The sequence below is a fragment of the Sycon ciliatum genome, chromosome 3 (assembly GCF_964019385.1).
Source record: "Sycon ciliatum chromosome 3, ocSycCili1.1, whole genome shotgun sequence".
NCBI lineage: Eukaryota > Metazoa > Porifera > Calcarea > Leucosolenida > Sycettidae > Sycon > Sycon ciliatum.
In genome coordinates, this window is record NC_088645.1 from 5,741,469 (window position 1) to 5,759,495 (window position 18,027).

General features: G+C 52.6%; 1 protein-coding gene across 1 annotated transcript in view; it reads right to left on the reverse strand.

The window, feature by feature from the left end:
* LOC135812409 (TNF receptor-associated factor 5-like) overlaps positions 1-18,027 on the reverse strand; it is a 110,451-nt gene that overhangs the window by 30,934 nt on the left and 61,490 nt on the right. The window contains exon 5 of the mRNA XM_065325781.1: positions 4,610-4,738. Within this exon, the coding sequence (XP_065181853.1) occupies positions 4,610-4,738 (129 nt within the window). The remainder of the gene's footprint in view (positions 1-4,609; positions 4,739-18,027) is intronic.

An 18,027-nucleotide genomic window follows, 5' to 3' on the forward strand; every position in this document is an offset into this window, starting at 1 on the left:
CTGCAGGTGGACCCAGAATCCAGCATGATCGTTGCTTGTAGCTCGACGTCTCCACATCTCACTGTCCCCACAGTCGTCATCAGAGCTGGTAGGTTTGCTGGGGTTTCGGCATGCAGGGCGCTCGCTGCAGAAGCCATATTCGCGGTGTTGGTGCGAGCGGCGTTTTGTTGGCTACCGCTGCTAGGCCTGTCAGAGTCGTCCCTGTGGAGCAGCGTGTTGTGCTTGCCTTTGCACTTCCTGCAGTGGCTGGAGGTGCAATTTCTGGCGAAGTGGCCGTCCTGTAGACAGTTCACACACAGGCCCAAGAGGCGCACCAGCTCTGATCGCTTCTGGACGGGTAGCTGTTGGAACTCCTTGCACTGCGCCATTGCGTGCTCTTCCATGCACTTCCTGCAGCTCTTCTTCTTCCTTGGGGAGTCAGAGGTGGCGTCGCGGGTAGTGCCCGCTGTTACTGCGGCCAGGGTCGTTGACCTTCTAGGCGGTGGGGTTGGCTGAACGGCGGCCGTCTTGGTGGAGGTTGGTGTCACCAGAGAGGCGGCTTCCGCTCGTTCGGCCAACCACTCAGACAAGACACCAAGGTCTAGTTCATCCGTACTAAGGCCCTTGGCCTTCACATACTCGCCCCACTGCATTCGATGGGGGAGCGACAGCTTGGCCACCAGCTCATCACGGAGCGCAGGGTTGTTCCTGTGGCCATGGCTCTTTAGCAGCTTCATAGTGAGGACGATGTTCCTCACAGATGTGGCCAAGGAGTGCAGGGCGTCCGTGTCCTCTGCTCTGGCTGGCTTCAGCGCCTTGGCCTGCTCGATTAGCTGTTTCACTACCAATTCCGGCCGGCCGAAACGACGCTCCAGTGTCCGGATGGCCTCGTCTACATTGTCTGGCACGGCCAGGAGCAGCTGTACTGCCTCCTGGGCTGGTCCCTTCAGGCAGGTCTGCAAGCGCTGGACGTTCTCTGCGTTTGAGTATGCGCATTGCTCCGTGCTGCTTCGGTACAGCGCGAGGAACGCGGGCCATTCCTCCGGCTTGCCAGAGAAGATTGGCAGCTTGCTGCTGGTGGATGACTGGCGTGCAGCCAGCTGTCTGATGCCAGCGTTACTATCCTCGACCTGGGAGGTCTGCCCTTGACGTAGGGCCTGGGTGATTGCACCTACAAACTCACTGGCCAGGTCTGCCATCTGACGCGCAGGATTGCTGTTAACTGTGCTGCCAGTAATACTACCGGTAGTAGAGGTACAACCACTCATGTACGCGTCTTCGACCTCACTCGCATTACTTGCTGCGCCCTTACCACCGGTACACGTCTCCGTAGCTCTGGCACTAGAGTATCCACGTGGCCCTGACTCTGAGTCGGAGTCTGAGACTGTCATGTAGCTGCGTGCACGTGCACTCGTGTCGCGACGGTGCTTTCGTGGTGCGGGTACTGGCATGGATGCGTGTGGGTGACTGGGTGACGTAGTGCTCGGGATACCGCTATGCCTTGTGCTTGCGGTCGACTCGCAGCGCTCACGTCTCTCCTCGTGGACCTGTGCAGGCTGTGGTTGCACTACCGGTAAGCCTTGTACTTCTCTAACAGGCTCAGTGACACTACCAGACTTCGGCGCTCGTCGTTGTCTGGCACGGCTTTCTCGTAGGGCATACTCCGCTGCGAATAGCCGCTGCCTCAGCTCTGTCATCGATCGGGCCAGCTCATCGTTGCGTACTCGTTCTGCCGCAATATCCCTGGCTTGCTTGTCGCACGCTAGCTCGACCATTGCCCTACTCGCCTCAGCTTCCTCTAGGTTCGTCTGCAGTGCGTAAGCGTCTCGCTGGCGCCGCTTCTCGACGATCGCGGATTCATCGATCATCGTCTGAAGCTGTAATAGTTGCTGCTGATACGCAACTTCCTTGGCCCGGAACTCACGTTCTACACTGCGTAGACTACTGCCAGTACTGGATCTCGGCAGTTGCTGACGCTCTACGAATGTCCTACCCCAGGGCTCGGGCCCTATTCCCCGCTGAATGGACTCGCTTAGATAGTCAGCGTAAGTGGCATCGGCTACAACAGCAGTGGTGTGTTCAATCGTTCTTTGAAGTACCTGTGTCTGTGCCTGTGCCTGCGGTTCTGGTTGATGAAACGGAGGTTCATTCAGGTGTTCATGAACCGGATCTTGGACTACGCATGGCGGTGCCTGGTAGTGGTAGCTGTGTGCCGGAGTGAATGCACGGACATGCTGGACATCTGAGTCCCTCTCTACATGTGCGTCTATCACTACGTCTACCGGTGGTGGTGTGCTAGCCTGACAGGCCTCTGCATGGTGTAGACCTACTGCTGATTCTGACGTTACGTGCGTAGATCTATGGGAAGCCTCTCCTTCTGATGGCTGAGATTCTACACCGACTACCGTGTGTGACTCTGTTGGTGTTGGAACAGCAACTGAACTAGGTGCAACTACATCATCGTCAAAGTCGATAAGCGACGTATCTTGGGCTGCAACCGCCTCATGCAACTCACCCGCTTCCTGGAAGACTTCTTCTCGCATCGCAGGAGAGCTGGAGGTCTCAACGGACCTTTCCCTCAACGTCCCTTCGGCTTCCGACATCGCCTGCTCCGTCAACCGGGCGATTTCCAGCCGCTTTTCCGCCACAGCCTGTTCCGCTTGTAACACGGCTATCCTGGCGCTGAGCCTGTCAGCTGAATTCGCGGTGACGGCTTGGCTCCTACTTTCGGTCATCCTGTCATCTCCACCACTAGCACCAGCGTAGGACTGGGTGTCTGTGTACCCGAGTTTTGGCGCTGCGACGCCTTTCGTCGTGCGCTGACTCCGCCTGAGCTTCTCCATCGTGGACGTGATCCGGCTCGAAGGACCACTATGTTCCGTATTCCCCGGAACCAGGTTGCATCAGTACCGTAACTGTAATACCGACTGCGGATACTTTCCGAACCCACGTTCAACAATGGAGACAAACTTTACTGGTTCGAGTTCTCACTCTCAAAACACCAACTCCATCTTGGATTATCTTGGATGCTCTCTAACAATGCCCTAGCAAAATCTATCAAGAACCTAGCTAGAACTGAGAAGTAACTTAGAATTGGATTCAACCACTGTTCACCATGAACTCTTTCCAACACAAGGAGAATAAAAACAACAACAAAACCAAAGCTGCTAGAGCACTGCACGCGGAAAAACTCTGCACGTGAGATGCCGTGCAGCGGGAAAAAAGCCATACATCTGAAGCATACGTCTCGTGCACAGGAGCACAAGCCCGGGAAAAACAGGGTTGATGATCACATGATTTCACGCATGAGTGATACCATACATGACCTACAGACACATAAATCATACAGTCATGCATGGCTACAGGTGTAGTGCTCGATGAATGCACGCAAAGTGCAGTCCTGTAATGTGACCTGTTGAAACCTGAACGGTACCAGGCGTCACCACGACTCCGACAGACGCCCATTGCCGGAGGCGATGATAGCGATGCTACAGCAGAAGCCATAGCAGCTTGTTCTGGGATTGCACCATTTTCAACAGCTTGCAAGTCTGAAGAATTGACCGCCACTATTCAGCCTGGTCTACACCACACAGCTATAAAGGGGCTTTTTCCGGCCAGTGAATCCCTACTTTTTGGTCTTTCTTTTTTTTCCCGCATACACATCCCACCACATACTCCGGCATGCACTGGCTTTTGGTAACCACCGAGGAGAATGAAAGAAAAGTCAGGAAGAGTCTGAGAAAGAGAAGAAAGATGTGTGTGACCATAATCGTCGGGAATCGAACACGCAACCTATCGATTGGAAATCTCTGCACATACCACTGCACCATATGGGACGCACGCACGCACGCGCGCACCCAACCACCCACCCACCCACGCACGCACGCAACCCAAGAGCTGATGGTGCCCTTCGCCTGTGACTTCGCTGACTCCGACGATGAAGTCAGAGAAGTCGTCCTGGGGTGTAGATCGGCGAATTTCGACGGATGAGCTGACTGGAGGCGCACCAAACAAGTAACTAGTTGATTTATTTCTGTCTATGCTCAAAAACAGGCCCAGACGCCAGGCCTAGCTCATTGTCGAGTAAACTGGCTCGGGAACCATCGACGAAATGGAAAACACGAAACTGAAGACCACACTACTGTCTTGAGCTCAAGACTACTCGCACTTGGAGGGAACTCCAGCCCCTGCAGCTAGTGTAGACACATACTGAGCCTGCCAATCCTGCATGCTGTATGTGAGAAAAGTAGTAACCTGAAAAAACGGCGGCGGTGATTGCGTCGATGTTTCTCAGATCGCGCTTGTACTTTTACACGTTCATCGATGTTGCAAGTGTACATTCATGTACAAATCCGTGTCGTACTTGCAACAGTTTCGGTGAATGCACGCTTAAAAAAACGCTTTGTGCCACCCCCAAAAGGGGGGAAATCCCGTACCGAGCGCAAGTACCATTCTACTCGCTTAGCCGATAAAATCGAAATAACCGCTCGATCTATTTCTTATGGAGTAAGTAACGAGTAATCGATATAATCGTTTCAGCACTAGTGTACATACACCTCTGAAGCATACATACATACAGGTATGCAGAGATGAAGTATAAGCAGATCAAATCAACACACTTTCAACTAACCTGCATTGCATCCACATCATGCTGAACCTTCTCTACTTCCGTCTTCAGTTGATCAATGACCCCGGGTTGTTGTTCAGCTGTTTGTAAGTCCTGGTGAAGTAGCGCATGTTGCTTGTAGTGACGGGAAATCTAATACAATGCAACACAATAGCAAATGCAAGCTAATAGTAAGTAGGCAGTGGCGATAGAACAATGTTATAATATCTATAACTTATCATACACATACACACACACACACACACACACACACCTCAGACCTCAGACCTGCCCATCGTGGAAGCGATGACAGCGGACAGCTATGTTAGACATAGCAACTTGTGCTGGGATTGCACCATTCAACAGCTTGCAAGGCTGATGAATTGACCGCCACTTTTAATTCGTTAGCCTGGTATCCACCACACAGCTGATTGAAGTTACTTTTTCTGGACAGTGAATCCCTATTTTTCATTTTTCCATTTGTTTAATTTTTGTATATCTTTTTTTTCGACATACACACCACAGCACATACTCCGGCATGCACTGGCTGTTGGTAACCACCCAGGAGAATGAAAGAAAAGTCAGGAAGAGTCTGAGAAAGAGAAGAAAGACGTGTGTGACCAGAATCGTCGGGAATCGAACCCGCAATCTCTCGATTGGAAATCGACTGCACATACCACTGCACCATATGGGACACACACACACACACACACACACACACACACACACACACACACACACACAAGCTACCTGCACCCACCCTTGCATCACTGGCCAACACTTTTCCTGCCCCCCCCCCCCTTCCGCCTCCACCCCCTGCCCCCCCCCCCCCCCCCCCACAGATGACTTGCCAATACCCCCCCCCCCCCTTCCCTCCCCCGACACACACACTCCTCCCCACAAACACTAACAGAGGCAATAACCCCCCGCCCCAAGCACACATCACTTCCGAACATTGCCCTTCCGTCCCCCCTCCCCCAACACACACATTACTTTACAACCACACTCCCCCCCCCTCCCGCCCTCCCCCCCCCCCATCCCCTCCCCGCCCTCCCCCCCCCCCACACACAGATGACTTGCCAACACCCTCAGTCCCACACACAGACGACTTGCCAATATCCCCCCCCCCCCAACCCCTTTCCCCACACACAGATGACTTGCCAATAATCCCCCCCCCCCTTCCACAACCGAGATGACTCGGCCATTCCCCCATCCCCCTCCCCCCCCCCTTCCCACACACACAGAGTAATCGCCAATACCCCCCCCCCCCTCCCCCACACACAAATGACTTGCCAACACACCCCCCCCCCCCCCCGCCTCTCCCCGCACACACAGACAAGTTTTTGTTGTAAAAGCAAGTCAGTTTCCCTCCTTCATCGATCTGTACTTTTGTTTTCTGTAGTTCTCGGCATTAGAACTAAGAAGAGTAGATTAGGGAAATACTTAGTACTAGATGCAAGAAAAAGTAGCTGAAGAGTACAGTTGGAATTTTTCGAGCTCCATACTTTTTCGCGCGATTTCTCAGATAACAGGTCCAACTCCAAAACTGGATTGACAAACTGGTCGTGCAGATAACAGGACTGAAAGAGGAGGTTGTCACCATTAAGGAGTCTGGCATTGCAAGGGCAAGTGTTACCTTTCCTCCGGCTGAACAACAGCCCCAGAGTACGACGAGGCGGAAGGGATCTCGTAGCCGTACCCGTACGCGAAAAGACCAGGACACCAAGTGCACTGGTGCATCAGCAGGAGAATACTGTAGCGCTTTCAAACGCGTACACGTGGATGACACTGGCAGTGATCGTGAGATCTCGAGTGAGGAAGACGAAAGTTTTCAGACTGTTGGGCGCCCCCCCCCCCCCCCCCCCAGTCAAGCCCCAGAAAACATCGTTCCACCCAATCGCTGACGAATTGTGGAAACTACTACCTCCGACAAGCGAAACTTGGCGCGTTTTTTTGATTTTTTTGTGTTGATACCAATACTACTTCACAAGGCTGTGAGGTACGACCTACTTAGTACTTGTAGCTCCATGCAACCGGGTGCAGGAAGCCAAGCGACGAGCTGGTGAGTGGCACATGGCTAAGACTTATCAGTCAGAGGCAAGCGTGTCTCTCGTGTACCAGAAAAACTGTGCGCGCATACATTCTGCGAAGGAGAATTGTCGTGCTTTCGCGTTGCAATACAAAACCAAGGAGTTCTCTCTCTCTCTCCTCTTGGTCACTCCGCCAGCACAGAGTACATGCGTCCATGCCAAACAGTCCTAGCGTCTTTCAACAGCCACTAGCGCAATGCGTCTCTGGTGGCTAAGGAAAATCGCCAGTAATTGCTGCAGGCAATTTTGGACAGTTGGCGAGAATACCCTGAAAAGCAGTTGGAGTGCAGGCGCTTGTGGAGGTGTTGCACAGATCCTACCACGTCAATCTGGATAGTGGCGGCGGAAACGACTACCCTCGACACCGTGGCTCGACATAGAGATTTTCAAAGCGATTACAACAAAGGTACTTGCTGCAACTGAATCCGCTCTAGTCGCACTTTTGTCTCAAAACAGGGACAATTCGTCTCCAGAAGAAACTGCGATCGCTGAATCAGAGGAGAGTTGTTCAGCCTAACAGATGTCTCTAATGTCCTGGTTGAGCAATACAAAGTTGAATTGTGGTGATTCAATCATTAGTTTTGATTGTAAAGTGTGATTTATTTCGAATAATTTGAAGTAAAAAACGTGCCAAGTTTCGCTTGTCGGAGGTAGTGTCTAAAGAAACCCACCAAACAAGGAAGGCAGTCGTGTATGTGGGAAATCTGAACGCTTATTGCACAGTGGAGCGAGTGACAGAGTTCACTCAGCAGCGATCTGTGGCCGTGGTGAAATCTGTCAAGGTCCACGAGTGCAGCATGCACACCACGGAAGACGGGAAAGTCTCCGCCCGATTGAGGCTCGACGCCAGAGGCTTAGAAACAGTCACTGCTGCGAACTTCTGGCCATGGCCACTTATGCTCGAGCCTGGCGACACCGCAAATGGCCACAGGGTGACACCTCATGTGGTGAATCTGGCGGCGGCAACGTGGGCAGCAGAGGTGATAGGGACAGTGAGGCAGAGGCTGCCTCAGCTGGAGCGATTCAGCCACACAAACGCCAATGAACACCAGCTGCGCAAGGACATACCAGTAATGAAGCTACTGCTGACAACTGTTTTTGGGCTGCTGTCAAAGTTTGGAGCCTTCCAGCATGCTGTTGCACGAAGCAGATCTGATATCCCCATCGTAACAGAGACTAAATTCACTCCGGAGAAAGCCTCACTATCTGACTCCTCCATGCTGGACTTCCACCTACCCCTCCGACTTGACCGATATGCTCAAGGCGGCGGAGTTGTAGTCTGGGTCCGGGACTCCCTCCCCTTTGACCACCTGAGTGACACCAACTGCCATGGCCATGAGTTCATCTGGCTTCGCCTGCACCTTGACAATGGCCAGAAAGTAGTTGTATGTGCAGTGTACCGACCCGGGTCGTGCCCTGGACAAGATGTCTCTCTGCTTGAGTATCCTGACTCAGTCATGGATCAAGCTCGATCCCTCGGGAACAGCGTTGTGATAGCCGGGGATTTAAATGTTCATAATGAAAGCTGGCTATGCAGCACGAAGACTACAACAGCTGGTGAATACAAGGCAGAACTCTCTGCGTTCCACGGGCTCCACCAGCACGTTACTCAACTGACACGTGGTGAGAACACCCTGGACCTCATACTCAGCGACTTCTCGGAGACCTCCGTGGAGGTAAATGTACTGGACCCCATTGGAGCATCAGATCATGCCACCGTTGTGGCCACTTTTGATGCCACCCCACTCCGTGAACCACCGACTAAACGGCGCGTTTGGAGGTATGCTCAGGCAGACTGGGGCCGGCTTCGGCACTTCTACTCAACAGCAAACTGGGATATATCAGAGGACCCCGAGGCGTCGTGCAGATCAGTAACGGCTGTTGTCATGGAAGGCATGAATCGCTTCATTCCACACAAAGAACTTTCGACGAAACCAACAGATCCATCCTGGTGGACGCCGGAATGCTCAGCCGCTACCCAGGCAAAGAATTATGCATGGAACCGTCTGAGGAGACACCCCACCTGTCACCAGCAAATCATTGACTACAATGCAAAAGTCCGAGCCTCTGCCAATTGCCTCCTCTCGCAAAGCAGGCAGAATCTGCCCGCCTCCGAGATCGGCTCAAACATGGGTCACTGCGAAACAAGCAATGGTGTTCACTCCTGAAGCAAGCTGCAGGCTCTGGCCGCAGCTCGTCTATCCCTGTCCTACGCAATGCCCAGGGCAGAGAACATGTCACCAACCAGGGAAAGTCTACTTGCTTTGGAGAATTCGTTGCGAGCAAATGCAGTCTGAGTCCAGTGCCAAAGCCTCTGCCAATTGCCTCCGTCTCGCAAAGCAGGCAGAATTTGCCCGCATCCGAGATCGGCTCAAACATGGATCAGTGCGAAACAAGCAATGGTGGTCACTCCTGAAGAAAGCTGCAGGCTCTGGCCGCAGCTCGTCTATCCCTGTCCTACGTAATGCCCAGGGCAGAGAATATGTCACCAACCAAGAAAAAGCTACTTGCTTTGGAAAATGTTTTGCGAGCAAATGCAGGCTGGGTGATCAAGATCTACAGCACTCCGACCTTCCTGACCTTCCTCCTAGGTGTACATCTGCCCTGACAACTGGCCGCTTTTGGGAAGCGACAGTCCAGCGCCAGCTCCGCCAGCTGGATCCGACCAAGGCTACCAGACCCAATGGCATCCCTGCCAGAGTTCTGAAGCAGTGCTCAAAGGTTTTGGCTGCACCACTTGCCCAGCTGTTCTCACTCTGTTTTCGGTGCCATGTCCCGCCCTCTCTCTGGAAAGTAGCCCGTGTGGTCCCGATACACAAGAAGCAGTCTCACTCTGCTGTTAAGAACTGCTGACCTGTGTCCTTGTTATCTGTTGTCTCCAGAGTCATGGAGAAGATTGTCAACACTGCCATAATCAATCATCTTGAGCATGAAAAGGCCCTGTCCATCTACCAGTACGGATTCCAGCAGGGGCTCAGCACATCTGACCTGCTCACGTCTCTCAACCACTCCTGGGTCTCCGAAGTCAACCGTGGTGGCGCAGTCCGCGTGCTGGCTGTAGACATAGCAGGAGCATTCGACAAAGTTTCACACCGAGGCGTGCTCCACAAGGCTGCATCATACGGCTTCACTGTTCCCCTCCTCAACTAGCTGTCTGACTACCTGTATGACAGCAAGGTGCAGGCAGTAGTCGGCGGTGCATCTTCAGAATCTTACAGGATTGATGCTGGGTCCCACAAGGAGCATCCTTGGGCCCACATTGATTTTGCTGTACGTGAATGACGCCTGCGACGTCCTACTCAAAGGGATAACTCGGCCTGTTTACGCAGATAACACCACGCTTTATGCCCACATCCCAATGCCACATTCTGTGACAGAAGTGTGCCGCAACCTCCAAGCTGGTGTAGATGCACTTGCCGAATGAGGTGCTCATTGGCGCGTCACTTTCGAGCCAACGAAATCACAGGCCATGACTGTGTCCCGCCACCGCAGACCCTGGGAGACACCACCCATCCAGTTCAACGGCACAGCGGTCCCGGAATGCTCGGGACTGAAGCTCCTTGGAGTAATGTTTGATTCCCATCTATCATACTCAGAGCATACTCAGAGCATACTCAGAGCATATTCGAGCAACTGCAGTGCGTGCCACACAGCGAATTGGTTTCTTCCAGAAGGCGTGCCATGTCCTGCACCCACCGGGCCGGGCCACAGCAAACCGGGGGTTCATTCGGCCTCTAAAGCCTAGTTCACATTCGACGGAACGCTGACGGTACGGGATGTAAGGGCCTGTCGGGAAGGCTGGGGTGAGCTGTAAAATCTTGTACGATTCTACGACACGACATGCTGCAGTCGTTGCGTCGTTCAACAGCGAACTGCGCCAGTCATAAGGCACGGTCCGTGACAGGGTGACCTTTTGGACCTAATTTCTAGTTTTTCGGGACTTCTCTTCAATTATGTCCCCTTGAACGAAGCAGTCTCAAGTTCACAATACCAGTTTGCCATGAACACCGAAAAATAGCTTCGAAAGGTGTGCCATTCAAATAATAGCTCCAGGAAATGATAAAACAGTTTGTTTGTCATGCTCCTGAACTATCCCTAAATACCATACCTGACATCAGACCTTATCTTGCTAAAATTCAACTCAAGTCGTGTTAGCCATTCTGCGAGTTATCATGGGAAGCGCAGTGTTCGAAATGCTTAAATTTTCCAAGTACGAATCGGGAGTAGTTGGCGCACAACGCCGTCTCCTGTTCACAATCAGAATGCAGCTGTTTTGTACGCTTGCGTCCCAGTCTATGCCCGTCTACGGTATGAAAAGTTGGATCGATCCAACTCTTCCCGTCGCTTCCTGATCCGTACGGGAGTACGGTTGCGTTTCCGTTCCTGGTGTTCACATTGGACCCCGTCAGACTTTCCCGTCGCTTCCCGTCGGTCCTTACGTCGCGTCCCGTTGCACCCCGTCAAATGTGAACTAGGCTTAATGGAGTACTGCCCACTTGTATGGATGGAAATTGCGGCTACCAATCTCTCACCGCTGGACCGAGTCCAGCATCGTGCCCTCACCCTGATTGGGACAGGGGCTGCAATGGACACTCTGTCCCTGCGGCGTCGTGTGGCCGGCCTCACAGCTCTGCACAAGGTCCATTACATCACAAGCCCACCAGTTCTTGCAGCGACACACCCAGCCAGAGCCATCGCACCCGCCATCACGCCTGCCACACGTACCCGCTCGGCAGCCAACCTTGCGCACGAGCTTCAACTCAAGACAGCCCTACCTGCCAGATCGTGCAAGGTTGCGCTGCGCTCTTTCGCGGAGTGCCTCATCGAAGCCTGGAATGAACTGCCATCCACTCTCCTCCGCAATGCACCGTCTGCCAAAGGGATACAGCAGTTCAAGGTTCTGACCTACCGCTACCTGAAACGGTCGGGTTGGTCATTGGCCATGGACATCGCCCCCTAGGCCACTGTCAGTATGACCCTGTTCATGTCCTCGGAGCACTCCCTTTTCATCAAACTTCCAATCCATCTGTCTTTATCTTTCTCTAACTCTCCTCCATTCTGACTCTAATGTTTCGTCAAAACTGCACGGCCATCAGCCTCTGCTTTCGCCTCAGCATAATGATCTTGATACTGCTATCTTTGTACTTGTTTGCACTCATATCTTAGAATAACTCGCAAACTAACAAGTTTCCTGGTTTCCTCCCCTCCCTCCTCTCTTTCCTACCCTTAGAGTTCTTGCTCTCCTGCTCCCCGCCCTTCCACTTCCCATTTTGTTTCCTTTTTTTAACATAATGCACCTCCTACGGATGGACCATAACAAAGAGAAGAGAAGAAGAAAACAAAAGAAAATGATGATCGAGACAACAAAGGAGAAAGACAGACACTTTACTAGTAGGGGCTCTCAGGGAGCCTGTGCCGGTGAGGCGGGACTAGCAACGCCAACCTAGGGTCTCGGCGTTAGCGCTATCCAGCGCACCATGGACGGGATTACGAAACACATGTAAATAGATAAGTGAGGAGGAGGGAGCTGATTGTGGATATAAGGGGTGTTACAGCAAGTCTGTAGCCCAATACCAGCGGCTTTGTGGTAGGTGCTGATGCACCTAGCCCTTGAAAGACTGGAGGGACGTCAGGCGTGGCGGAGACTGCAGCACAGTTGGGGGCAAGTTGTTCCAGTCGTCAATGATGCTGAGGGGAAGCAGCGTCGCACATAATCAGGAGAAGAAGCCGGGAGAACGTTCTGTAGCCTCGTTGCGCACCGAGTGGTCGGACCGAGTTCGAGGACATGTTGGTGGAGGAAGCTGTGAGGAGACCAGCGACGTTAGTTACGGTGGCCCTGCCAGACACATCAGTTTATACATATAGCTGAGAGCGGCTTTGGTGCACATGTGCAGCTGTGATGCCGAGACCCTTGGTCGGCTGAGCTTCACAGGTCCCACCCACTCCGTCCTGCTGGATATGCACCATTGTGCTGAGTTTTCCGGATCATTTTAGTTCATCATGCAGTGAGTGTTCAAGCTATACTTAACAAATAGTAAAAAAAAGCAAAAACAAAAAAAAAACAAAAAAACAGATGACTTGCCAATAATCCTCCCCCCCCCCTCCCCCCCCCCCCCCCCCCACCCCTCTCAAACACACACACACACACACACACACATACGCCTTCCTTGTCCTGTTAACCCACTGCCGTAAAGGTTACGTGGTCCCATTGGGGGAGGAGGGAGAGGAGCAAACATGCCGGTGCCACGTCAGGTCCCGGGACTGCCGAAATCTCCGAAAGCAATTCTGACACAGTAGAGGAAACTTGGCACGCTCATCCGTTGTTGGGCGGTTCTGGCGAGTTCTGCAATGACCGGGAGCTAGCGGGCTAGCGATCGAGGTAGGCTGGCACCTGTGGACAGCGAATCCACCCCTGCTCCGATACCATTTCCCACAATCTGCACATTGACATGTACCACACTGCTGTTGGACAGGCTTGTGACACTCTGCTGTGCACTTGTGACACTCTTCTGTGCACTTGTGACGCTCTGCTGTGCACTTGTGACACTCTGTTGTACACTTGTGACGCTCTGCTGTGCACTTGTTACGCTCTGCTGTACACTTGTGACGCTCTGCTGTGCACTTGTGACGCTCTGCTGTGCACTTGTTACGCTCTGCTGTGCACTTGTGACACTCTGCTGTGCACTTGCGACGCTCTGCTGTGCACTTGTGACGCTCTGCTGTGCACTTGTGACGCTCTGCTGTGCACTTGTGACGCTCTGCTGTGCACTTGTGACGCTCTGCTGTGCACTTGTGGCACTTGACATCGCTTGGTCTATAGCAGACCTTTCCAAATATAGGGCACTCAATGGGGGCTGCTGCGGCCAGTTCCGTATCCTGATCCTGGTATCTACCTCACCATTCCTTGCGAGATGTATTACCGGTGAGGTACCAGTTCACAATTTGGTTATGGTGAAGATCGACCAACAAGCTGTCCTTCCACCGTTTCCTCGGTCCATGGGCAGGCCTGACAGGTGGGAGCTGGCCAAACAGAAGGCACTTCGGCATGCGGGTGTCATCCATGCGCGCCAGGTGACCTAGCCACTCTAGCCGACCATGCCGGAGCTTACAGTAGCCAGTGCAGGCTAAATTTTATTTTTCAAGGAAACCCTTCGAAAATGGTACCAATCGATTCAGCATGGCATTTTCATTCCTCCTGCAAAGTTTCAGCTGATTTGGAGTCATGACAAGGACGCTATGGCGATTTGAAGATCGAAAAACTTCACTTTTGTTTGTCAAGAAGAAAGGCCATGATCGCACACAAATCATACAACCCGTGTGGCACAATGATTTTTGAACGAAGTAATTAGTTGATCGATCCGCGGACCCCGTGCTTCGCGCATGCACGCATGCATACTGCACAGTACAGAGGCTTTTTTGAACGCAGATATGATTGTAGTTCTTCGTCTTCTTCGAAATGTCTTCCAAATGCGTGGTGCTGGTGTTGTTCTCAGCTTCGTCAAGGCAGAATGCAGCTGCATGTGATGCTCCTGTGTGGTCATGCATGTTCTCTTTTCGCGTCTCGACATTGTAGCGTCCAGACTCAGCTCGACTGGAGAAGATTGAGGAGACTATGCTTTGATCCACATGGAAAATCGATGAAATTTGGTAATTATCGTCGGGCGCTAAAAAGCGCTGGGGAGCATGGGGCTAAAACTTCGTAGCAGTCATCCCTACCATGACAGGCATCGACTGGTATATGTTCCATTCTGTTCCCAACCACTACGGGTCGCCTGCGAAGCTTTCTTCTTCGCCGATTCTCGGACAGATCGTATGTCTTCGCACTGTATCTCTCGTCTCCCTCAACGGATCAAAACACGGTTTTCGCCAGGACGAATACAAACCCCCAGATTTCGCGGCGGCAACATCTTCGAGTAGGGAAAAGCTAGCAGCTAACCAGGAATCACCAAAAAACACGTGTAATACTCAGTGTGATTTGCGACAGCTGTCATTGTGCCGTCGCACCATGCATGTACCATGCACGGGAATGGAACACGGAGGAGTCGTTTTATTACGACAGCCTGCACTGGCTACTTACAGGTGATGGTTCCTGGTCCCCCCCCCCCCCCCACACACACATACGCAATAGTTCAGCATTGCTGAAATGGGCATCCCACATTAGCTGTCTCGACACGCAAAGGATGGAGCGGACACAGCGCATATGGAAGGTGGACAGGCGTTGCAAGTCGCCCTAAAGAGGGACCCAGCACTCCGAACCAGATAATAGCAAGGACATGACAGACGCGTTGAAAACCGACCTCTTCACGAAGACAGGAAGCTGACAATAGGAAAATACAGGGCACTGCAAAGAACCACAGGCCTTGTATGCACTCGCGATGCAGACATTGACATCCGCTGCCGAACGGCTGTTAATGGCAATAATGGAACCCAGTTGCCTGAATTCAGGCACGTTCTTTATCTCAACATCCGCCAGTGTGAGTGAGACACAGTCTGCATCTTGGATGTTGCTGCCGAACACCATGAACTGAGTCTTGGTAGTGCTCACAATTAATCCAAAATCAGCAGCAGTCGCCTGGAATACAGAGAGTGGGAGCGGAGCACCGTCATGCGTAGTCGCCAACAAGGCTGCATCGTCGGCGAACTGGCATTCCCCAAACTTGGTCGATGTCTTTTGCGTCCTGGGCTTGCCGAACAAGTTGCCGTCAATCCAGTAGCAAACCTCCATGCCGACGCCAGGAACTGTCAACACACTCCGGGACCAAACAGTGAAAACGGTCCACATGAATAGATTCAAAAGCCAGTCGCCATAGAGCACCCCTGCATCAAGCCGTTATGTTGATGGGTTGAGTGTGTCCCTGAGATGTGCGGATTGCGACAGACATAGATGTGTGAAAGGACTTGATGACAGCGAGGAGGGTGTCCGGTGCCCCAGCACAAGCAAGTACATGCCACATACACTCTCTTTCTTGTCATGCTCGAAAGATTTCTCCACAAGTCGGCGCACAGAGAAAATCATGTCCGAGCATGACCGCCCACGCCTAAAACCACACTAAGAGTCTGGCAGCAGGGTCTCCGCCAGCCACTGGAGAAGTGTCTGTATGATGGCAGCCAACCCCTTCCCCACAACATCCAATAGAGCAATGCCACGCCAATAGACCAACCCCGAAAATATTGTCTGGGTTCGTGAAAGGGGGCACGCGTGCGAGCCAGCTCGTGTGAAGTGCATCGTTTTGTATTTAGTTTTTATGTGTCAGCTCATGGCGGTGGCGAGAGAGACTTTCGCTCACCGAGCTGAAGCTAAAGGATTTTATGGAGTCCTGCCAGCAGCTAGTCAAAGGACCTTCGGTACCTTAGGCAGACCCTGACGGAGTTTGGAGGCCAGCTAGCTCTCGGCAAGGAGAAGAACATTCGCGTGGCGATCGACTTTCCGTAAAAAATACAAGCTAAATAGCGCCGACATACCGCAACAGCTACGATTTCAACTAACTTCTCAATCTGCTGCTTCACCAAGTTCAACTATTTGCAAGTCCTGACTGTTGTAGTCTGAAGCTGGAGTCTCATCGCCCACCTATAGGTAGCTTTTGGAGCTGATGGATTTCCCGACTTGGACTTCTTCCGCAAACTCTCGCAACAGTCCTGCAGTGCATGCTGGGTTTCCGTACGCTCGTGTCGACATGTCGCCTACTGTAAATGTACCAGATCGCGGAGGCGGAGGAGCTTGACGAGCTCCACTGACTCCAGGTTGCTGAGATACCGCCGTCGTCTTCGTTCTTATCGCTGGAGACATTCTCTCCTTCCAGGACCTGCGCATAGTTGTTGTCCCAGGGGTAGAGACTATGTTGCCTTTCGAAATAGTTCTTCATCAAGCTCGCGCGAATGATGATTCTCATCATGAACTCGTTCCGACGGTGTGACATGGCGATGGTCTTTGCCGGGGCACTTGCTTGGTGAAAACGCAATCTTCTTGTGCAGTAGAACATTGATCGGCTGCAGATGAGTACAGTCACTTCGTGGTTGGTCCTATAGGAGGAAGCCTGGCAGGAAAGAGGCAGGACTCATCGAAGACGAAGCGCTCGCAACAAACAATAGTACTCGAAATATCTCGTACGATTTAGGGTTTATTGCTTTGAGCTACAGCGCTCACAGCCTTGCCTACTGCATCAAAATGAGATCTACATGTTCATTGACCTCTTGACGCTACACAGCAGAGCGAAGCAAAGATTATGGCTAAGCATTTCGACTCCACCAGCAGAACATTACCAGTGCGAGAGAGAAACCCACAAAGAGCTTTGCTTTCTGTCGCATCGTCTCCCTTGCATGCAACTAACGAGAAAACCGTGTACTTATCCCCGCATTCACACGCGAACTATCAAACACGTCCTGTGCTGCATGCTGGTCAGGTGGTGCCATGTATGTGTTGTACAGTGGACTCTCAGTTGACATGCCCCCTTTCGAACCCAGACAATCTTTTTGGGATTGGTCTATTGTCATACAGCTGTAGGTCGACTTTTTGGGGTTGTGTACGAGAGTAGCATCAACCCACTGCTTCGGTACCTGTCCACACATACACACACTCACACACAGATGACTTGCCGATACCCCTCCCTCCCCCTCACCCCCCCCCCCCTCCTCCTCCCCCGTTCCCAAACGCACACACACACATCGCTTACGAACACTCTTCCCCCCTCCCCAGGGACCCAAACTCGCATCACTTCCCAACACTTCCTGCCCCCCCCCCCCCTCCCCCTCCTATCTCCACCACACACATTGCTTGCCAATACTTCCCCTTCTACCTACAAACACTCAACTCTTTACACCCCCCCCCCCCTCCTGGACCCACCCATGCATCCATTACCAACACTCCCCCCCCCCCCCCCCATCCCCACCAGACACATTACATGTACTTGTCCAATATTCCCAAACCCTCTCCCCCCCTCCTCTCCCCTAAACACCTATATCTTGCCACCCCTCCCCCTCCTGGACCCACCCATGCATCCCTTGCCAACACTCCCACTCGCCTCCCCCCCCCCCCCCCCGCCCAACAGACACATTGCATGTACTTGTCAATTATCCCCACCAATCCCTGCCCCCTCCCCCTACACACACAACTCTTGCCAAAACTTCCCCACCCCTCCTGGACCCACGCATCCATTACCAACACTTCCCACTCCCCCCCCCCCCCTCGCCTATCCCTCCATCCCGACCAGACACATTGCATGTACTGTGGTGTACATGAAAATTCAGTTGATTGACCGGGGCTGGTGCCGTCAGTGCGTACAGAACGTCGTTGTATTCAGTTGATTGACCGGGGCCAGTGCCCTCAGTGCGTACAGAACGTCGTTGTATTCAGTC